This window comes from Elephantulus edwardii, unplaced genomic scaffold, assembly GCF_000299155.1.
Source record: "Elephantulus edwardii isolate Elephantulus edwardi_28Jun2011 unplaced genomic scaffold, EleEdw1.0 scaffold00090, whole genome shotgun sequence".
Lineage (NCBI taxonomy): Eukaryota > Metazoa > Chordata > Mammalia > Macroscelidea > Macroscelididae > Elephantulus > Elephantulus edwardii.
In genome coordinates, this window is record NW_006399840.1 from 811,495 (window position 1) to 835,367 (window position 23,873).

Below are 23,873 nucleotides of genomic sequence, written 5' to 3' on the forward strand. Positions count from 1 at the left end.
AAAATACACAAGGAACTCTGCTGGGTAAAATAGAAGACAGAGAGATGGGCAAGAAACCATTCCTGTCTAGACAAAGGGTCAAGAGGACTATCAGAGAACTCTTGGCATAATGTGGGAAGTCTAGGTCACATCAGAGACTGCAGAGACCATACCAGGGTGGGAAGATTGAAGGGAAGGGTGTGGGGGAAGGAGGCTGCATGGAAATATGACATTTGAACTAGGTCCTGATGGTCAAATAAGATTTCAATAGGTCAAGAAGAAAGGATGACTGTGTTAAACAGAGAGAGCATGACTTGGAGAAAGTATTAAGAAGCTAAACAGAAGATGTCAAAGGGCAGCATGGGAAGATAGAGCAAAGTATTATAATGAAATGTGCAAAGAACTGGAGTCAGAAAATCAAAAGGGCTGAAACCACTCAGCATTTCTTAAGCTGAAGGAACTGAAAAAGTCAAGCCTTCAGTTACAATACTTAAGGATGCAACGGGCAGAATATTAAATGATCCAGAAAGTATTAAAAGGAAATGGAGGGAGTATATGGAGTCACTGTACCAACAGGAATTGGCTGACACAGAAGAATTTCATGAAACAATGTATAAGCAAGAGCCTGTGGTGATGAAGAAAGAAGTTCAAGCTGCTCAGAAGGGAATGGCAAAAAAAAAAACAAGGCTCCAGGAGTTGACATATTTTAACAAACAGAGGCTGCCCTGAATGCACTTACCAAGTTGTGCCAAGAAATCTGGAGGACAATTGACTGGAAGAGATCCATATTTGTTCCCATTCCAAAGAAAGGAGACCAAACAGAGTATGGAAATTATCGAACAATATCATTAATAACACATACAACCAAAATCATGATGAAAATGATAAAAAAATTACTAGACCAGCACATCAGCAAAGAACTGCCAGATGTACAGGCTGGGTTTAGAAGAAGTCATAGCACTAGGGATATTATAGTTAATGTTAGATGGATCTTGTCTGAAAGCAGGGAATACCAGAGGAATGTCTATCAGTGTTTCATTGACTATGCAAAAGCATTTGACTTTGTGGATCAAAACAAACCATGGCTGACTCTGAGAAGAATGGGAATCCCAGAACACTTGATTGTGCTTATGTGAAACCTGTACTTGGACCAGGAGGCAGTCATCAGAACAGAGAAAGGCAATACTGCATGGTTTAAAATTGACAAGGGTGTACACTAGGGATGTGTCCTATCTCCATACCTTTTCAATCTATATGCAGAACAGATTGTCTGGGGCCTGGACTCTATGAGGAGGAGTGTGGCATCAGGATTGGAGGAAGATTCATGAACAACCTGTGTTATGCAGATGACATAATCTTGCTTGCTGAAACTGAGGAAGACCTGAAGTATTTCTTGCAGAAGGCCAAGAACTGCAGCTTTCAATATGGATTGAAGCTCAACATCAAGAAAACAAAGATTCTCACCACTGGGCCAATTGGCAGCATTATGATAAATGGTGAAGAGATTGAGATTGTTCACAGCTTTAGTTTACTAGGCTCCACAGTCAACATTCTTGGCATCAGCAACTAGGAAATAAAAAAAATGAATTGCACTGAGAAAGTCTGCTATCAGGGACCTCTCCAGAGTGCTAAAGTGCAAAGATGTCAATCTATGGACTAAGATGTGCCGGATCTAGGCCATGGTCTTTGCAATTACTTGCTATGCACCAGAGAGCTGGAAAATGACTAAGGATAACAGAAGAAGAATTGATGCCTTTGAGTTGTGGCGCTTATAAAGACTATTGAATATACTATCGACTGCCAAGAGAACTAACAGGTCCATCCTAGAAAGGGTGGCACCAACCTGCTCTTTGGAGGCAAAGATTTTGAAGCTCCATCTCACATACTTTGGATATGTTGCCAGGAGGGACCTGTCCATAGAGAATGACATCATGTTTGGAAGGGTGGAAGGACAGTGCAAGAGTGGAAGACCCTAGATGAGATGGATTGATACAGTAACTGGGTTAATGGGGGTAGGTGTGTCAGAGACGAGATTGGTTCAGGATAGGACAGAGTTCAGAGCTGTTGTGCATAGATTTGCCATGAGTGGCAAGAGCCAGCCACAACAATACATAACAACAAGAACAAGGAAAATTTTAAATTCAGCACTTGGTTTCAATAGGTACATTTCAAGTGCCCTGAAATAGTGGGTGGCTAGTGACCACCATCCTGGAAATACAGAAAAAGAATATTCCATCATTGCAGAAAGTTCTACAGGATGGCATTGTCCTCTAGCAAACAACAGAGCAAAATCTTGTCCTGTCCTGCACCATCATCAAGATATATTGTTTTCTTGATGTTGAAATGTAAGCCACCTGGTGGCTTGGTGGTAAGGAATTGCATTGCAAACACTAAGGTTTGAAGTTCAAAATCAAGAGAAGCAATCTCCTTCTGTGTGATTCAATATACTGCCTCTGAAAAGTCACTGGAAGGTCAGCATGGGTCAGTTCTGACTGGATGGTACCAAACAACAATCCATTCTGATGAAGGGAATACTTCCTGTAACTCCCATTCAGATGAGGAACTAAGGCACGGAAGGAGGCCAGTTAACCAAGTTTCTATAGCTAGGAATGGAGGAGTTAGAATCGAGGTCCAGGGTATTTGGCTCTGGAGGAGGGTTATTTGTGCACCTTTGTCTCCTCCTGTAACAGGAAGCTTGTTGAGGTCAGAAAGCGATGGGTTTACCTTTGGGTAGCCCATAGTCTGGACACAGGGTTCCCATCTGGACGCTCATGGTCAGTGATGCTCATTTGAGCTAACTGTGCAAGGACTGGTCACAGCCCTCCTTTGACCTTTGGAGCTGGTTGCTTTGGGGCATTGACTTGGTCTGTTGGACTTAAATTAAAATTTTAACATGCAGACTGTTAGTGGCTGCTGGAACGTCATCCCCTGGCAGTAGGCTCAGCCTGATTCCGCTGTTGTAGAGTGGTTTATGATGCCCTAACAGTCAGCTGGAAAACGGATCCAGGCTTTATGGTCTATTATCTTTAATAGGCCAGTATCAGCCAGAAGCCGGGGAAGAGTTAATGGTCCTGTCCGCTGTTCCCAGGAGCTGGAGGCAGACAGAAAAGGGCTGAGGTTAAAGAGAAACCATTCCCAGCTCCAGCCAGAGCGCAGTCTGGAAGCTGCAGCTGTCCGTGGCTAATCCTCCCCTTCATCTGCTCAACCATTTGCAGCCAAATCCAATCAAAACTGATGCTAAACCCATGCAGTCAGTAAAAGCAGCTGAGAAGGCAGTCCAAGCCCCGGTCTGCTGAAGGACCACATCCCCAGTTCTCCCCTTTCCATCTGGCTGTACAGACATAGCCAGCTCCTGTGATCTCTGGGGAGCCTCCCCGTGAATTCACACTACAGAGTCAGCGAGCTTTCGTAGTCATCTTGTCCAGCTCGCTCCTTCCTTTAATGGATGAGAAACAGGGATTCAGAGGTGATAAATTGCTGTCCGTCCCCGCACCAGGACTCAAACTCGGGCTGTCAGGCTTCCTAGCTTCAAGTTTAACATGCTTTGCACATATCACACAGAGCTGAATCCTGGCTAGGCTCCAAACAGCAAGGGTAAGAAAAAAAAGTTTTAAGGAGGAGGAGAAAGAAGTAAAATAGCAGGAGAGAGAGGATCAGGATTCTGAGGGATTTCTTTGGGTACTTCTAAGCTTGTCAAAGCCAAATGATTATGATTTGCCGTTGAGAAGTCTTTCTGCCATTATCTGTGCTAGAGTATAAAAAGCTCTTGTTCTCTGAATTCTAACAGCATCACCTCGAACAAATCACTTAACTTCTCTCCCCTGTGGGTCCCTCAGCGCTAAATCAGGAATATCCACTTCATAAGACTGCTCAGCTCACTTTTTCTATAGTACACAGTATACACTCAAATGACATTTCTCCTTCCCTTTTTTACTTAATAGACATTAAGCGGGGATCTTTGGTAGCTTAGTGGTAAGCAATTGCACTGTCAACCCAAAGCCACACGATTTGAATCCATCTGCTGCTCCATGAGAGATGGACAATCTCCTCCCATTCGACTTACTGCCTCTAAAAACCCCATGGAGAGTCAGCTATAAGTCGGTTCCCACCTGATGGTACACAACAAGAAGACATTAAGCACTAGAATGGAGTCTCTGAATGGTTCAGAAAGCTAATGGACTGGGCTGGTGGTTCAAATCCACCCAGCAGCACCTTGAAAGAAAGGCCTAGAGATCTATTTCTAAAAGATCACTGCTGTTAGGTTGGAACCAACTCATAGCTGACCCTCCAGCAGTTTTTTTCCCAGAGCCTGTAAATCACACAGGAGGAGACTGCTCTTTCTTCTGAGGAGTAAGCTAGTGGATTAGAACTGTCTGCCTTTGGGTTGGCAGCTCAACTCCTTACCCACTAGGCCACCAGAGCTCCCTAAAAGATCATAGCCATTGATAAATCCCATGGAGAGCAACTCTCCTTTAACACACATTATGCCATTAGGCACCCAAGTGTCAAGGACTCTCCTTCATAGGGTTGCTATGAGTCGCCTGCGACTCGATGACACTTAACAACAACAACAACATGCCATCCTGGGTCACTATTAACTCACTGACTGCTGGAAAGCTCCAGAACGTGGAAAGAGTTAGTGCTTAATTACTAATCTAAAGGCCGGTAGTTTAAACATGCTCACAGGTACCACAGAAGAAAGGCCTGGTGATCCATTCCCATAATATTAAGAGCTAAGAAGACTCCATGGAGCCGTTCCACTCTGTAACACGTGGGGCTGCCCCGAGTCAGTAAATGCAACAGCAGCAGGCTTGCTTTTGGGTTTTTTGGATTAGACACTAGAACTGACTCTTCTACTCATTAAACACCAGAACACTAGACACACATGTTTGTCTATCTACTTTTCATGGCAATAAAGATTTATATCATTAATTGGGCTTCCATTTACATCTTTATTCTCAAGGCTAATATTTTGTGTTTATTACCAGATCACAAAGAAGAGAACATGAGGGAATGTGGGTGAGTCTAGTTCTTCAGCATGAAACACAGGACACGGAAAATTCAGATGGATCTTTTTTTAAAAAAAAAAAAAAACCTCTAAAGCACTTTTATCTTTTAGAGGCTTGTAGCGAAGACAAGCCGGGACAATGGCTACACGGCTTAATTACTCTTCCCACTGCAGGCAACACAACACCTCTGCCTTGAATCTGACTCCCCCTGCTTGAGGCAGATGATGTGGTGAGCCAGGGACCAACAACAACTTTATGATTAATGGCATTGTTTTACTTTCTAAGCAGTCTACATAAAAGGCCACCCATTAATAAATACAGCAATTAGTAAAATTATCACCAGTTTCTATTGAAAGACACACAGACACATCTTCTTTTTACGCTCCCTCCACCTACACTTCCTTCTTTGCCAGGAAGAAAAATTCAGAACATCCCTGAAGCAACAGTCATGCTGATTTTAATGCAAATTGTTGATCTCTGATATGGGGCATAATTGTTGACCTGCCCAAATGCGCCCTGGTGGCACGGGGAATAAAGTTCTTGACTGCTAACCAAAAGACCAGCAGTTCAAACGTCCCAGTTGTTCCCAGGGAGGGAAGATAAAGCAGTCCACAATTATATAGACATAAAGTATTGGAAACCCTACAGAACAGGTCTACTCTGTTCTACGGGGTTGCTATGAATTGGAACCAGCTCCATGGCGGTGGCTTTTAGGGTTTGGTTTTGTTTACTTGGTCCTATTTAAACACAGAAGCCTAGAGTTGGAAGGCAAAAAGAAGGTAACCTAGTCCAATCTGCCTCCACAGCAGACTCTCTAAGAGTCCCGCTGGCTGGGGATCCAATTTTGTCTTTAAATGTCGTAATGGTAGAAAACGTATTGTTTGGGTGTTCAAGACCTCTGTTGGGTGACTCTATGAATTAAGTCATCTTTCTTTATCCTGAGCGAAAGCACCACTTTTACTTCCTTTCTCAACCCTCATTTTGTTGACTGGGGAGCAAAGATAGATAGATAGATAGATAGATAGATAGATAGATAGATAGATAGATAGATAGATGATAGATAGATAGATACTAAGGTGTGTCTGATACAGGCCATGGTCTTTGCTATCACTTGTTATGCATCAGAGAGTTGGACAGTGACTAAGGAGGATAGAAGGAGAATTGATGCCTTTGAGCTGTGGTGCTGGAAAAGAGTATTGAGAGTACCATGGACTGCTAGGAAAACAAACAGATTCATCCTGGAAAGGGTTAAACTGGGTGGCTCCCTGGAGGCAAGGATTCTGAGGCTCCATCTAATATACTTTGGACATGTTGTGAGGGGGGACTGGTCCTTGGAGAAGGACATCATGCTTGGGAGGGTGGAGAGACAGCACAGGAGGGGAAGGCCCTCTATGAGGTGGATTGATTTAGTGACTGGTATAACCGGGATGGGAGTGTTAGAGACAGTGCGATTGGCACAGGACAGAGCAGAGTTTAGGGCTGTTGTACATATAGGGTCGTTATGAGTCGCAAACAACTCGACAGCACATAACAACAACATATATAAATATCTATCTATCTATATCTATCTATCTATCTATCATCTTTATCTATCTCTATCTCTCGCTATCTATCTCTATATATACAGAATAAAAACAGTCCTCTGGATTGCTTCAGATCACTGTGGGCAGCACCTCTCTAGCCTATAAGCCATAAGCTCATTAATACAAAAGATTCCAAAGTTTTGGGGTGCTCCTGACTAAAGCAGAATGTAGTCCAAGGCTGTGTCTTAGTGATTTAATTGAAGTCTAATTTAGCTGGTCTAAAGCCTGAACCCAAGTCATCCATGGTTCTGAACCACTGGGCTTGTGGGGAAGTGACCTCATTCCAAGGAAAGGCTGAGGGATCTTCTCTGTAGATTCAGCTATGTCTGAGGCATTTCCTCAGAGAGTACATGGGACATCTGTGCTATCTCCTAGGCTGAGAGAAGGACTGACTGCTGCTGTTGTTATATGCTGTCGAGTCGCCTGTGACTCACAGCGACCCTATGTGCAATAGCTCTGAATGCTGCCCTATATTGAGCCAATTTCATTGTCTCTGACACACCTACCCCCATTTCCCCAGTCACTGAGTCAGTCCATCTCATCCGGGGTCTTCCTCTCTTGTCTTGTCCCTCCACCCTTGGGACTGACTAGTACACATTTAATTCTGGAGTGAAGAAGTCTGAGATAGATCCTTTGCACAACACTGAGTAGAGATAATTGAACTGACTCACAGCTGACCCTCCAGCAGGTTTTCAAAAGGCTGTACATTACTGACCATCTTTCTCCCTTGAATTAGAATTTCCCAAGAAACATCACCTTTGAGTTAATAGCGCAACTCCCTAGGGACTGCAGCGCCAGCACTCCTTATAAAGGTGATTATGACGCCTTTATTAAAGAGATGACATTTGAGCAGTCTTGCAGCAGGAAAGGAAGTAAAGCAGGTAAATAATTGTGGAGTGAACATCCTAGGAAACCACCAGTGTTAAAATCCCAAGACAGAAAAACATCTAATGTATTCAGTGACAGTAAGGAGGTCATTGTCCCTGAAGTGGATTGAGGAAGAGGTGACATCAAAGAGGTTATAAGGGGTTTATTATGTGAGGCCTGCCTTCTTTATGGAGGGTGAGAGGGAGCCACTGGAGGGTTTGAACAGAGGAGTTCCATGATCTGTTTTGTATTTGAATGAGTCACTCTGACTGTTGTGTTGAAAATCGATTGTTGGCTGACAAGAGTGAAAGTAGAGTAGATACAAGGACCTGCAGTAATCCAGGCGAGGGAGTAACGGTGGTTTGGGCATGCCTGGTAGCCTCGGAGGAGGTGAGAACTGGTAAGATTCCTGGTATAGTTTGAAGATGAAGTCCATGGAATTTGCTGACAGCTTGGAGGGTCAGGCTGCTGTCTTGGAGGAAGGCTTCTGGTGGGCTTGAGGTGCACCCTGTGTGGATGTCTATTAGATGTCCATGGAGCCAACAAGGCATCTATATGCTTAAGTCTGCAGATCAGGAGTCAGGTCTGAGGTGGAGTCTTCAGTGAAGGGAGAGTCCTGATGCTCAACAGATCAAATGAGAGCATAGTTGAGCCTTAGCATGCAACAAGGATAGGGGTTGGCTGATGCAATCAGAGCGATGCTGGAGAATGTGCATATTGTTGATGTTGTTGTATACCACTGAGGTGGAACTGACCCCTAGCTGACCCTCGGTGGGTTTTCAGAAGCAGTTAACCTCACGGGAGGAGACTGTCCATCCTTCTCCCATGGAGCAACTGCTGGATTTGAACCCTGTGCCTTCGGGATTGCAGTTCAGCTTCTTGCCACTAGGCTACCAGAGCTCCACATTAGCAATACATTTAAAAGAAGTTGGAACTCCTAGTTAGGACCTTTTGTCTCTATGACACTTGACTCCATATTGTTCATAAATACTTCCCTAAGGCCTGGAAAGGAATTGTGCTGTCAACACAAAGCTATGCAGTTCTAATCCACAGCTGCTCTGTGAAAGAAAGATGGACAATCTCCTCCCATGCTTTACTGCCTCTGAAAGATCACTAGAGGGTCAGCTATGGGTTGACTCTGACTCCATGGTACACAACAACAGTGATGCCTAGAATGAGAACAAGAACGGCACTTATTTGAAATTCAAGAAGCATTTCTGAGATGAGTGAATCTAAAGAGAAGAGCGTGATAATCATTGGTTCTCACCAATTCCTTTCCCCACAGATACACAAAGACCAGTCATGAACTTTTTAGGTATCTACTGAGGACCTATTGCTACACTCCTTGACCCTCTTAACCACCTTTGCTCCACTCTTCCCAACAAGCTGGCTGTAGGGGACCATCGGGTGGGGTGCAGAGAGGAAGCTTTGGCTTCGTCACCAGCAGGAGAGGAAGGGACAGCACTGACAGGAGTAGTGACCGTGGCTGTCCCCAGCACCAGGGCAATGGGAAAGGGAGTGTGGTGCTGGGGAAAACTAATAATAACTCATCTTGGTCAGAGAACACAAAACAAGCTCATCGGGCAGCTCAATTTTCTGCCTGTTAGAAATCATTAGTGGTTCTGTGGGGGAAGCCAGGGAAAGACGTTTTATATGGAACAATAAATTCCTCCATAAGCCACAAACCCTCACAAATTTGCAACTAATAAACCCACAAATGTAAGATGATTAAGGACTGGAGAGGGAAGAGCACCTCCATTCTAACAGGGTTAGCCCGATGGGCTGAGGCTGGGCCGAAGGCTCAAACCAGAGTTCTAATCCTGCCCACCACGAGCTGGGAGACCTTGGAGAAAGTGCCAGCTCGGCCTCAGTTTTCTCAGCTGTAACACAAGAAGATGCGGGCGTCTCTTTAGCTTCCTCAAGAAGTGATCGGTAAGATAAACGAGGTGTGCGATGAGAGAGCCTTTGGGAAATAAATGGTGTGCAGGTGTGAGAAAAATTTGTATTGAGAGTTAGCCCACTGGACTCAGTTTAGATGATCCCAACTTTGTTGGCAACATCCAAAGCGTCAGGAGCAAATCAAACACAGGCCTGCTCTCTCCATCAGCCTCAACAAGGTGTTGACTTTGGCCACATCAATGTCATAGAGCTTCTTTACAGCTTGTTTGATTTGGTGATTGTTGGCCTTGACGTCCACAATGAACACAAGTGTGTTATCTTCTGTCTTCTTCATAGCTGACTCAGTGGTCAAGGGAAGCTTGATGATGGCATAGTGGTCAAGTTTGTTTCCTCCTGGGGGCACTCTTCCGGGGGTATTTGGATTGCCTTCGGAGTCTCAGCGTCTTAGGCCACCAGAAGGGGGGTGATGTGCAGATCTTCTTTTTTTCTGCTGCTGTGGACGCCCTTCATGACTGCCTTCTTGGCCTTTAACGCCTTTGCTTTGGCTTCAGTTTTGGGAGAGGCAGGGGCTTCCTTCTTCGCTTTCACTGCCGTCTTCATGGAAAGTCAGGAAAGAAATAATTTTCATTATCTTAACTGTGATGTTGGAGAAGAGTATTGGATATCCCATGGACTGCCAAAAGAACAAACAAGTCTGTCCTGGAGAAAGTGCAACCAAGGTGCTTCTTAGAGGCAAGGAAGGCGAAACTTCATCTCACATACTTTGGGCATGTTGTCAAGAGAGGCCAGTCCTTGGAAAAAGACATCATCCTGAGGAAAGCGGAGGGTCAGAGAAGGAGAAGACCCTCAACAAGATGGACTGACACAGATTGTGACAGTGGACTTGAGCATTTCAGAGACGGTGAGGATGGTGCAGGCTAGCTAGTTCAGAACTATTTTCATAGGGTCTCTATGAGACATAGTAGACTCAGCAGGCCCTAACAACAACTTAACTGTAGGGTATTACCATTTGCTCAGTGATTGGTGAGGTGACCAGCACTTGCCTTGGCTTAAGGCAAATCAGCATGATCTGAACTTTTGCTTTATTCATTAGCCTGACCTCAAAGGGCCCCCAATAATCCTTGAGAGCCTCTCACTGGGAACTGGAAAGAAGTGAGGTGTGCATCCCCCCAGATATATATTCAAGTAAAAAATGTGTATGTGATCTTATTTGCATATGTCACTGAGTTAAGGACCTCAAAGTGAGATTCTCCTGCAGTACCAGGGTAAACCCTAAGTTTAGGGACAAGTGTCTCTTATGAGAAGAGAAGAAACAGAAGTCAGTCACAGAGAAGGTCATGGGGTGATGGAGGCAGAGATTAGCACGATGTGCCTACAAGCTAAAGAAGCTATTTAAAGAATATAAAGAAGCCTTTGGGGGAAAAGTGTAGAACAGATTCTCCTTCAGAGTTTCTAAAAGGGTTTGACATAGCCAATACCTAGATTTCGAACCTCTGGCCTCAAGAAGTGGGAGAGAATCAATCGATTGCGAGGAATTTGCAAACCACCAAGTGTGTGGTTTAGAGCCTCCATAGAAGGCTCAGCAGCCATATGCTGATGACCTGGGGGTTCCTAGCCATCCCACAGAGAAGATGAACCACACCATGAACACCTGCCAGATCACCTCGGTAACACCCACCCTGCCTCTCTAAGACGCACCTGCCAGAAAAGATCCTGGCATCCAGGGTACACTGCTCCTAAGCCTGCCTGTCCCAGAGCCCATCCTTCTCATCATAGCTGAGGATGCGGAGGCTCCAGCCAGAGAATTGACTTGCTCAGGGCCTCTCAAGTCTGTGCAAAGCTGGCTCCGGGCCCAAAGGCTCTGCATTTTCAGGTCACTACTTTCCCTGGTTTCTAGTTCTGATACCTGAGGACGTGAGATGTTTGCCTAGAAAGAGACAGAACACAAACGCTGTGCCCTTTACTCTTAGCATTCCAGGTTGTACCAGGAAGGATGAGGGTGTGGATTGGTTGTTGGGAGGTGCCATCTAGTCACCTCTAACTCCTAGCAACCCTGTGGATGACAGATCTAAACCTTGCCGATCCTACACCACCGTCACCATCACCACTGTGTTGAAGTCCATCGCTGTCACCACTGCGTCAGTCCACGCCTCACAGTCCTCGTTTTCTGCTTTTGGAAGCTGAGGCTCTTGAGTGGGTGGGTGAAATCGCGCATGTCATCAGGCTGGTAGGGCTTTGAATCTGGGTCTGCGGGTTCCAAACCCAGTCTCTGTTCTAGCCTTGGATTCTGAGCTCTGGTAGAGCCTTCCGGGGAAAGCTGTCTGGTGTTCTGTCCCAGGCTGACAGCTGCCCATTCGGGATCTAGTCAGAGCTGGGTAAGAGCGAAACTTGATGGCATCAGTGGTCTCAGCGACAGAGACAAGAGGAAGCTATTTCAGCTGCAGCTGCTGCTGAAGGGGAAACGTGGTGCAGAAATGTCTCGCTAGGGCTTTTACCAGAGGCGGCTCCACAGGAATGCACATCTTAGTTTTGTAAGGCAGCATTCTCTATCTGCCTGCCTGCCCTCTTTATGCCCAGACCCCAGGTGAATGTGGATTCTCACTTAGACAGACACAGGGCCAGGAGGTTCTAGTCTCACTGTGCCCCAGGGTCTCCTCCAGAAGAGAAGGGCCCAGCCAGCACCCCACTCATATGCTTCAGGAGGTTATAGCAAGGTTGATCGTAGGTCTGGGACCCATGTCATCCCCAGACCCACTGTAAACCCTGTGCCAACGAGTTCTAGCCCAAATGGGGGCATTAGGTTCTCACACTGACGAGGTGGGGATGGGCCCTTGGGATGGCATGGTTAGGCTTCTTGTCTTGGCTTGTTTGTTTATGTACCTTGTACAGGTATTTACTTTGTATTGTTAGGCAGAGCTGGGGATTTGAGGAGCGTCAGGTGCAGCTGCAAAGCCAGCTGTCAGGTTGGGAGAGCTCCGAGAGGTCTCTGAGATTGCCTTTCTGAGCCCTGAGCTACGCACCAGTGCCTGGTTCCAAGCCTGTCAGGTCTCCTCCCAGGTCCACATTTCTCCTTCCCAGAGTTATCGGAGGTTATGCATTTTCTTGTTTCTCCACCTGGTGACTTAGGTCATGAGGCGGCTGTGCTGCAAACCCAAATGCAGTGCCTCTCTGGTGGTTCGAATCCCCCAAAGGGTGGCTCAGTCAAAGAAACATGGACAGTCTCCTCCCCTGCGGTTTTCAGTCTTGTAGACTCAGTGGAGGGTCATCTATGCGCCAATTCCGACTCAAGGGCAATGAGAGACGCAGGAGAGATGCCTGGGAAGGCCTGTCGCTGGGTGCGCTGCGTAGCCAGCACTGAGTGTACGACAAGGCGGGGGTGTAGGGTCTAGCAGCAATCACCACTCACAAGCTACAAACACTTGGGCGACTCATCACACATCTCTGAATTTGGTCTGACGTGGGAAGTGGAGGAGATAATACTGCACAGACTTGGGGCTGGCCCACTTCTGATTCAGAATTTCCCCACATGGGATGGGTTCCCCTCACTGTGGGAGTGGAAAGGAGGCAAGGATACAGGATACTGTGAATCCTGACTGCCTCTGAGTGAAGTTTTTGCTGCAAGTCTAGAGGGGTGGGGACTGTATCAGGAGAAACAGGTTACGGGGCCAGGCTGCCCCCAGATGCTCCTCTTGGCACCATCAGCTTCCTAAGAGTGCCGCTAAGTTTGTGCATATGGGGTCTACCTGGTTTATTCCCCTCCACAAGAGAGAGGATCCAGCAGTGGCCAGCCTCAAACCCTGCCTAGCCCTTTTGGATTTGACTGGATCTTTTAGTGTGGAATCCCTGGCACAAATGGTTAATGCATTTGACTGCTACCCAGAGGTTAGAGGTTCAAGTTTGTCTGCAAGTGCCTTGGAAGAAAGGCCTGGTGACTGACTTCTGGAAGAAATCGGCCACTGAAAAGCTTTTGGAGGACAATTCTGCTCTGACACGCTTGGATCACCGTGACTGGGAGTCGAGGCAACTGGCAACCAGTAGTACTTGTTCAGAGTGGAAAAAGGGTCCATGTGTCTCTCACCCATGCCTCACTCTGTGAGGTGACCCATTGTACAGGCCAGAAGAGTAAGGCTCACAGGAATGAGGTTCCTTGCTCTGGCTGCCCAGCTTGCATAGCCAAGTTGGAAGAAGGCAGGCCTCAAGGACAGAGGACACTGCAGTGTGTGTAATTGCAGTGGGCATCCCTGAGCCACGTCCCTGGGCTGTGCTGACGGTGAGGTGAAGAGCATGTGCCCGTGGGCTGCCCACGGGACCGCGGAGTGTGTGCCCGAGCCGGTCCTCCTCCCCAGGTGGAATGGCTGGGTGCCGGCTCTTGCTCCTGAGAGGAGTCTGCAGATGGAGCCAAACCACAGCCTGGGCTGCGGGGGTTTGATCTTCCCTCTGCTGCTGGAGATGAGAGAGGTCTAAGTGGCAGAGATTTACAGAGCCTGAGGGAGAAATACCCTTCCAGTGAGAAGCTCACATGAAAAGCTCCAGAGTAATAACTGGGGCGGGAGGCAAAGCGTGCCAATTATGCAACAATTAAAAGGTTTGACTATTGTTGCTTTTTCCTTTTATTCTCCCTGCCACTCCTCCCCCAGCCCCCCATCTGGCTGCCCCTGCAGGCCTCTTAGCAAGTACTCTTGGGGATAGAGGATAAAGAACAGCTCTTTCCCCCCTTTTAATTGGAGATCAAAAGTTGGAAGGAAAACTTACCCCTTAAGGGTGGGGAATGAAGGGTGTTGCTGGGGTTGAGGGGGCAGAGGGAGTTGGGGAAAGAGCTAAGGCAGGTTCCTAACACAGCTTGCTGGGCTCGATAAGAACTCTGCACGTATCACAGCATTTAATGCCCCCTGCTAACCCTGCAAAATTGGTATTATTAGTGGTGTGATGGTGCAGATTAGGAAACTGAGACTCAGAGAGGCAAATGATTTGATCAAGGTCACACAGCTGGTAGACCTGGCCTTACACCCCAGGCTGTCAGGTGCCAAGGGCTTCTTATCTGCTTTCGCTTTACTGCCCAGTTGCTCTGCCTTCACAGAGTAAGTGTACAGTGAGGATAATTCCCCCCACTTCTCTTAGCCTTGGCTACCCCATCTGTGAAGTGGGTGCAGGCCCTGGGCTGTGTGCGGCCCAGCCAGGCATTCCGGCAGATGAAAGGAGGTACACTGGGTGTTAAGCGGCAGGCTGCTCTGTAATTAAGCCAGCACCAGCTGAGCCAAATGCCCTGCACAGCAATCCAGCCGCTAATTGAGAAAGAATTAGGCAGCGTGCCCCAAAAGTGAAGAAACAGCTGCTGGTTGGCTTTCTAGAGCTGGCAACTCACAGCCACTCTCTTTGCCCCCTCGGCACGAGATTTCCCAGCAGAGCTAACAGCCCCCACACTTCTGGCTGATAACCCTGGACTCCTTCCTGCTTTGCTGCTGTCTGTAGACTCTTACCACCACCCTAAGCACTCTTGAGAGAGAGGGTGGCTGTGGACACGGGGTTTTTGAGGGCATCTTGTGGTTGTTGTTGTTGCTATGTGCTGTTGAGTGACCCTATGTACAGTAGCCCTGTCCTGAGTCAGTCTCACTGTCTCTGACACCCCTGCTCCAATTGCCCCAGTCACTGTGTTGCTCCATCTCATCCAAGGTCTTCCTTGCCTGCGCTGTCCCACCACCCTTCCAAGCATGATATCCTTCTCTAAGGCTCCTCCAACACCTAGAACAAACTTACTACTATCATTTATGGTTGTTGTTGTGTGCCACTGAGTCAGAACTGATTCATAGCTGACTGCCTCATGGATTTTGAGAGGCAGATAATCGCTAAGGAGGAGATGGTCCACCCCTCTCCCGCGAAGCAGCTAGTGGATTCAAACCAGGTGCTTTTGGGATTACAGTGCAGCTTCTTACCACTAGGCCACCAGAGCTCCCCGTTACTACTATTACTGGATGCTGTCAAGTTAATTTGGACTCACAGTGACCGAGTGTGACAGAACAAAATTGCCCAGCAGGGATTTCTACACTATAATCTTTATGGGGACAGTTTGTCATGTTTTTCTCCCATGGGGCTCCTGGGAGGGTTTGAACCTCTGACTTCTCTGTTAGCAACTGAGAGCTTAACCATCGCATCACCCCAGAGTAGACTCACGTAGTTGGATTGTGTTCCACCAGAAGGTTGAGGAAAGCAGAGCTTTATACTATTGACCGTCACGTGTTTTTCTCAGTTAATACACTCCAAGTCTGCTCTTTCCCAGGACATGCTGTCTCCCTGGACATCAATCGGTCTTCTCATATGTTGACTGACTGAGTGTCCAGCTTTAACCTCTGTCCAGGGCTGGACTGTCCAGCTTTAACCTCGGGGAGAGCCTGAGATGGGAGCCCAGGGCCCAAGTCACACACAGGAAGGCTCTCTTTTCCTTGACTCGGGGCTGGGGTACTGGCCCAGCACTGAGTCAGCTGAAGGATGAGGACGCAGAGAGCCTCTGCTGCTGCATCTGCTTCAGGCTGAACCCTGAGAGCAGCCATGATCCTGAAGATCCCCCCACAGGAAAGAGGAACAGAGTTCTGGTCTCGTGCTCCCCATCCCGCTTCCCTCCACAACCAAAAATGCAGATGACTGGGGCTTAAAGGATAGATTGAGCCAAGTGGTTTTCCCAACATGCTGCTTCCTCACTCAGGTCACAGCTTTGCTCCTCTGCTGCTTTCGATTCTTGAAAGCATCTCACCTCAGGAACCACGCTCTGGGGTTGAGGTGCGACGGGTGGGGGCCAGGCATGTGCCAGGAGGACAAGAGGAACCATGATCCTCCCCTGGACACCACCCTCATGCCCAACCTCAGCGTCTCAGACTTGGTGACTGGAGGTCTTCCTTTCCCTGAACTGCCTCCCAGCACCGTACCAGGTGGCCGTGGCAGCTAGCCCCCTCGTGGGAGCTGAGGGACCCCAGCTGGCACGGCCACACTGTGGAGAGCACAGCCAGTTGTTTGCTCAAGTGGGGCCCACTCAGCCCACTCTGGGGGGGCTGGCGGGAGTCCAGAGGAAATGATGGGAGGGCTTGGGTGCTGAATTCCAGGATGATGATGTGTGAATAATGCAGCTCTTTAAGAGTCAACAGCTTGGGTGCTTTTTATAGCCAGGCCAGAGCGCCGAACGGGTCATCTCCCCATTAATCACTTCGCTAGTTAGATCCACTGGCAAGCAGCCTGGCATCGCTCTGTGGTATTACTCTCCCTTCTGTCAGCAGCCACCCTTAAACTGTTGTCAAAACTGCCATCAAGTCTGTCCCAGCCTCATCCCCAGCTCGCTTTTCCCCAAGCTTGATAGCCTAACTCCTTGAACTTCTCTTTACAGTTTTCATTTCTGTCCAAATGCTGCATTATGTTTGGTGGTCTCTGCCAGGCAGGGATCCCAGGTTCCCACTCCCTGAACTCCCAAAGGGTACATTCCACCCATCTAAAAGGGAAGGAATTAATTCTTAGCGACATTCCACGAAGGTGCCAGGGAGGGAGTGTGTGGGTGAGCGGGCCGGGAGCCAGATCCCAGCACCCCTGACCGGAGGGCCCTTCCTTCTGCCCACCCCCCCCACACACACACTGCCCCCCACCCAACCCCAGGACTCCAGACTTCCGTCACCAGGCGACTCAGAGCTCGACCACAACCCCACACTCACAGAGTCTCCAGATTGTGCAGCCCCTCAAAGCTGTGGGTCCCCAGATGCTGGATGCGGTTGTTATGAAGATGCCTGTGTGGGGAGGAGAGACACGTCAGAGGGGTGCCCGCAGCATCAGGGCCCGGGGATGGGAAGCAGACGGTGGCTTGAGCAGGAAGGTGGAGGCAGCGGCGTGGACAGAGTGACTTCAGTGGTCCGGCTCTTTGTCTCTGGGGGCAAACATAAAGGCTGCGTCTCAGTTCCGGAAGCCACCACATAGCAGACCTGGACTGACCACAGCCCATACCATTTGGCTTTCTACCGAAAAGGGAGGCTAGTGACCCAGGCGCAGGCCCCAGCGGGCGAGCACCCACTAAGCTCCAGGAGGGAAGCCTGGTGTCAGGAATACTCAAGTCCGAGGCTGCTTTTAAGCCCCTGCTCCCCAGGACCCAACCTGCCTGACTCACGGGGCAGACGTGCTTATGGGAGCCAACAGCAAACCACTACAGACAACATATAATTAAAGCCTAAGCCGTATGTTACAGCTGGATGAGCTGTAGACAAGCTCAGAGAAGAGAGACAGAAGGCAGAGAGGGTTCTGCAGCAGAAGGGGTCCTAGCAGGGAACTGACGGGACAGGCCATCCATCTGTAGAGGCAGAGGGAAGGTAGAGAGAGCGCATAGTGCATCTGTGCGGGACTGGAGAGGGCTTTGCTGGGGCAGGAGGGGGACCACCAGGGAGATCCGTTTGGGAGTGATTTTCAGGATGAGAACTAACTGAACAAAGTGGCAGAAATGCTCTTCTTCCAATTTCTAACTAACGGAGCAAAAATTAGACCCAGCCCCAGTCCAAACAGGACAAGCAACAATTAGAAAGGACAGGGAAACAAACTAATATGAACTCCAACCCAAACCCACTGCTCTTGAGCCAGTTCCAACCCACAGCAATGTTCAGCTGGGTTTCCAAGGCCATAAACCTTTACTGGAGGAGACTGCCTATTGTTCTCCTGAGAAGTGGCTGGTGGATTTGAACTTATAAGCTTTAGGTTAGCAGCCCAACATATAATACGCTATGTTGTTGTTGTTGTTATGTGCCGTTGAGTCACTTGCAACTCACAGTGACCCTATGTACAATGGCCCTTAACCGTGCTCTATCCTCTGCCAACCTTATTGTCTCTGACGCACCTACTCCTGCCATCCCAATCACTGAATCAATCCATCTCATCAAGGGTCTTCCTCTCCTCGCCATCCCTCCACTCTCCCAAACATGACGTTCCTCTCCGAGGATTGGTCTCTCCTTGCAAAATACCCAAAGTATGTCAGAAGAAGCTTCAGAATCCTTGCCTCCAAGGAGCAGTCCAGCATTACCCTCTTCAGGATGAACCTGTTTGTTCTCCTAGCAGTCCATTATATATTCAACACTCTTCTCCAGCACCACAGCTCAAAGGCATCAATTCTCTTTCTGTCATCCCTATTCACTGTCCAGCTGTCTGATGCATTGCATGCAATTGCGAAGACTATGGCCCAGATCAGGCACATCTTAGTCGCCAGCCTGATGTCGTTGCTCTTCAGTACTCTAGAGAGGTCCCTGATGGCTGACTTTCCTAATTCAATTCGTCTCTTGATTTCCTGGCTGCTGTTACCAAGAGTGTTGACTGTGGAACCAAGTAAACTAAAACTGCTAACTATTTAAATCTCTTCACCACCCATACTGATGCTGCCAATTGGCTCAGTGGTGAGAATCTTTGTTTTCTTGATGTTGAGCTTCAGTCCGTGTTAAAGGCTGCAGCAAGTGCTTCAGATCCTCCTCAGTTTCAGCAAGGAGGATTGTGTCATCTGCATAACGCAGGTTGTTGACAAATCTTCCACCAATCCTGATGCCACTTTTCTCCCAGCATCCCGGATGATCTGTTCTGCATACAGATTGAAAATGTATGGAGCGCCCTTCCCAATTTTGAACTGAAATGGCAAAAAGAAAATCCGAAGACTTCTCCTCTTAAGCCCTCAGATCTGAAGAGGAACAGCCATGTGTGCATTATTATTTTATAGGGTCAGTGAGGAAGAGGAATGCCCCTAATAAGACGGTTTGTTACAGTGGCTCTAACAGTGACTGCAGCAATGATATTAAGGATGGTGCAGGACTGGGGGTGGGAGGGCGGTCATTTAGTTTTAGGTTCACTGTGAGCCAAAAGTGACTGAGCTCCTCTCAATAACAACATAATTGTTATGGTTTTTACTTTGAACTGCCCATAAAGAACAGGAGGAATGAGAACATAAAATGAAGGCTGTAGGCTACTCATTGAATTGGGAAGGGATTTGAAGGCTAACAGCTAACTCTCCAGCTCAGGAGAGTGATCTAATATTTAGCACAACCTCAGGTAAAGAGCTGAGCTGAGGTAGATTAGTGAAGACTAGACACCACCTCAGAGGCATGTTCCCCCTGTTCTCATCACTCCAATCAGGTCACAGGAAAAAAAAATAGAACGCAATTCATTTACTTGGATCCACAACCAACACCCAGGATAGCAATAGGCAATAAATCAAAAGATGTGTTGCATTGGGAAAAATCTGCTGTCAAGAACCTCACCAAAATTCAAAAGAACAAGGATATCAGAGCAAGGACTAAGGTGCATCTGATCCAGGCCATGGCATTTCAGCTTCTACCTATGTATCTGAAACTTGGACAGTGAGTAGGGATGACAGAAGGATAGATGCCTTTGAATTGTGAAGTTGGAGTACTGAATATCCCATGGGCTGCCAAAAGAACAAATATGTCTGTCTCAGAGGAAGTACAATCAGGGTACTTCTTAGAGCCAAAGATGATAAAATTTTTGTCTCACGTACTCTGGGCATGTTGTTAGAGGGGACCAGTCCTTGGATAAAGACATCATGCTGGGGAAAGTGGAGGGGGAAAGAAAGGAAGACCCTCAACAGGGTGGACTGACACATCCGCTGTAACACTAGCCTAATGACAACAAAAACATGGCTCGGATAAGTCACACCTTAGTCTTTAAACTGAGATCTTTGCTCCTTAGCAGTTTGGAAAGATCCTTAACACCAGGTTTTCCTAATGCAGTATGTCTTTGGATTTTTTAACTGCTGTTACCACGGCTGTTGATTGTGGAGCCAAGTAAAATAAGGTTGTTGACAACTTCAGTCTTTGCTTTAGGTATCATAAATCACACTAAGATTTAGATGCCATTAATCTGTTCATGGTAACTCTATGTGAGATAGAATAGGAATCTGAGAACTTCCCTTGGATGAGCTCTTTGAACTTCATTCTCCCTTACAAGCTGGAATGGAGATCCAAGGCCCTGATGTGTTTGACTTCATTCTTATTTTATCTAAAAATTACATTGTAGCCTGTTCTATCCTTTGCACTGACTCTGCTAGCCATTGCTGCAATCCTTTAAGCTTGGCACAGCTCAGGGTTTTTGGTACAGGTTCTCAGTGAAGGCCAACAATCATCCCCTGTCCAAATAGGAAGGAGGTGGAGCTCTGCACCTGGACTGAAGAGCTCACTGGCCTAATAGCCCTGAATCCCAGAAGAGCTTTAAGGAAAGGATTACAAACTCCTGATCAAACTGCAACAGAGCTGAGTCCTCAAGATCGACGACTCCATGCAGAAATGCTCCATATGGAAAACCTTCAAGGGCTTTAAAGTGATAGTGAGCTGTGGCATAAACCCCATGAACTTGTTCTAGACCAATGGCTTGTACGGAAGTGTGAACATGACCTAAGTACAGATGTCTCTTTTCACCCCAGCAAGGAAGACAGATTAGAGGGAACATTGGTGGCCTAGTGGCAAGAAGTTGCTTTGCAATCCTGAAGCCACATGGTTCAAATACACCAACTGCTCTGTGGGAGAAGGATGGACAGTCTCGTCATGTGGGATTAACTGCCTCTGAAAACGGACAGAAGGGTCAGCAGTGAGTCAGTCTGACTCAGCGGTATACAACAACAACATATGGAATAGAATACTGATCAAAGGATATTTTCATGTTAAATTTTTTTACACATGCACATTCATAGATTTTAAAGGTCTAAAAAACCCCCAAATTTGTTACTTTAGAAAAACAAATGCAAAAAGAAAAACAAATGCTGTGCTCTTTCAGCAATATTATTGCAATAGACTGTTCAGTCCACACATAAGTGGTAGGCATCTTCTCTGGTGATATGGCTTCCCTGCATTAACTCTCATCAGGCTGAGACACATTAAGCAGACTGAATTGTTGCACAAAGGAACATTTTCGCATCAGGTCCCACTGACCTCTTCTGTGCCTGTTTCCTGGGCCACCTTCTCAGTGAAGCTTTATATTGATTTGATTTAAAGTTTCCTGAGGGATCCAACTCATAGCAACCTCATTCTGATTAGATGTACCCAAGTCTCTTGCACTTTCTAGATTCTAGGAGATGATGAATGTCAACAACAGCCAGTAGCAAGACCAGCAAGCAACATATACAAAAAGATTGTTTCTCCATCTAACCTATCCACTGTTTCTCCATCTAACCCATCCTCTCTTCCAATAACTGTTACTGTTTGATTGAAGACAGCATCCTGGAATACATTACTGTTCATATCTGTGTAGTTCAGGTTGATGACTAGACCAAAGGGTCATCCAGCCTTTGCAGGTGTACTTTGAAGGTGTACTCAGAATCCACCTGTCTCTCTGATGGCACTACAGTGTTGAGAGGAAGGGCTGTGACATTCTGGATATAGTACTGCTCTTCCTGAGGATAGTGGAAGGAGGCATCTAGGGACTCAACAACGAAGTCTTCCGTACCCTTGTTTGTGAAGCCTACCAGGAACTTCATATTATTTCTGGGAAATCTTCTCCTTTCACAAACAGGATAGTTGTATCTGCACTTGACAAGGCTGCAGGTTTGCCAGATAAATCTTCTTCTTTATCTCTGCCAAACCTGTGGGTTCATCTTCTTTCACTTCAGCTTCATAGTCTTCTTCTTCAATTATTGAATCTCCTCCCATTTCTTCATGTTCTGTAAGATCTTGAGCCACCGCTAATGGTCCCTCAGGGCTGCCTCTGAGCAGGAGGGTGGTGGAGCCACAGGCAGGAACAGAACCAGGCGGGGAAGGAGTGTCATGGTGTGACCAGCCTGTGTCCAGTTGCTGTCCACAATTATTTCATGTTCAGATTTTTAAGGTAAAATGTCAGACTGCTTTCCATAGTGGTTGCACCTTTCAATTAGTCTCAACAACAGTGTTTGACAGTTGCAATCTCAGACCATCTCACTGAACTTTGCTATTGTTGCAGGGAGGAGAACCAAACGAGATAGGAAAGATGGATACATGGAAACAGGAAACATAAAAAGTGGGAAGAGTGTTCATACATTGTGAGGATTGCTGTCAATGTTATTAAACAAAATGTGTGTGAATTGTTAACTAGAAAACCAGTTTGCTCTTAAATGTTCATTCAGATCCCAACAAATTTTTTCCCCTCTAAACTCCAGAAAATAAACCTTAGTCAATAAATTTGACAGAAGGAACACTGCTGAAAATCAAACTGATGTCAAAGAGATAATCATGGTGAATATGGATGAAAAAGAAAAAAATGATAAACACAAAAGAGATTCGACACAAGAGTAAATGATGTCTCTGAAGGAGACAATTAAAAAAAGTGAGGCAGAAGAAGTATTCAAAGGCATAAAAAGAAAAGAAAAATATCTCTAAAGTAAGGGAAGAATGGATTCTGCAGCTCAAAAGCATACATTGTTCCAGGAAAATACAGAACTGTCTACAGTGAGACATATTCTGCATACACTATCGAAGTTTCAGGAATAAAAAATATCTTCAGGTAGAAAAATGGAAGTTATTTACAAGGGAAAAAGAATCAGGCAGGGCTCCAAATTAAAGGCAACTGGTAAACATCATTCAGCATAGATGGTTAGGGTGGGTGTCTTGAGATTGAAAGTGTCTAGAGCAACAACATCTATCTTCCCCATCTTCTCTCATCTGTCTCATTATGATCCAGCAGAAGAGGGGAGACAGACTCCTGACTTCAGGGATCTACTGATCTGACAGAGAAATTGTAGGGTCTGCCATCCAAGAACAAACTAGTTCTTCTTGATGTCACCTGCTGTTGAGTCTGCCCCCTGCTCATAGTAACTTCATTGGAACCAAACAGTGTCCAGTCATGTGCCAGTCCCATGACTGACCTGCAGATCAGACCAGTGTACTCCATAATTCTTCCTGGTTTTGGAAGTAGATTGGCATGTCTGACTTAATCTGGAGGCCCCACTGAAAGTTTTTCAGCATCCAAGCCATGTGCAAGACTTCACTGACAAATATAGGTAGTGGTTTTGCGTGAGGTGCATCAGCTGGGAATCAAACCAGCTCTTCTGTATAGATGGTCCTGATTCTTTCACTGTATCACCCCTGCCTTCATGTTGTTGTTGTTGTTGTTGTTGTTGTTATGTGCCATTGATCTGATTATGACTCACAGTGACCCTATGAACAAAAACTCTGAATCTTGCCCTATCCTGAGTAAACCTAACAACTCTGATATATCTGACCCCATTGCCACTGCCACTGTGTCAATCCTTCTCATCCAGGATTTTCTTCTCTTGCACTGACCTTTTACTCTTCCACGCATGATGTCCTTCTCCAAGGATTGGTCTTTCTTAGCAACATGACTTAAGTATATGAGATAGAATTTCAAAATCCTTGCTTCCAAGGAGCAACCTGGTTTCACTTTCTCTAGAACAGACTTGTTTATTCTCTTAGCAATCCAAGGTATGATCAACACTCTTTTTCAGCACCACAACTCAAAGGAATCGAGTCCTCTGTCATCCTTAGTCATTGTCAGCTTTCAGGTGCATAACAAGAAGCTGAGAAGACTATGGCTTGGATCA

General features: G+C 46.7%; 1 protein-coding gene across 1 annotated transcript in view; it reads right to left on the minus strand.

Moving 5' to 3' along the window:
• Nucleotides 1-23,873, minus strand: part of LGR6 (leucine-rich repeat containing G protein-coupled receptor 6) — a 190,490-nt gene that overhangs the window by 31,842 nt on the left and 134,775 nt on the right. The window contains exon 7 of the mRNA XM_006890567.1: nt 17,026-17,097. Coding sequence (XP_006890629.1) covers nt 17,026-17,097 — 72 coding nt within the window. The remainder of the gene's footprint in view (nt 1-17,025; nt 17,098-23,873) is intronic.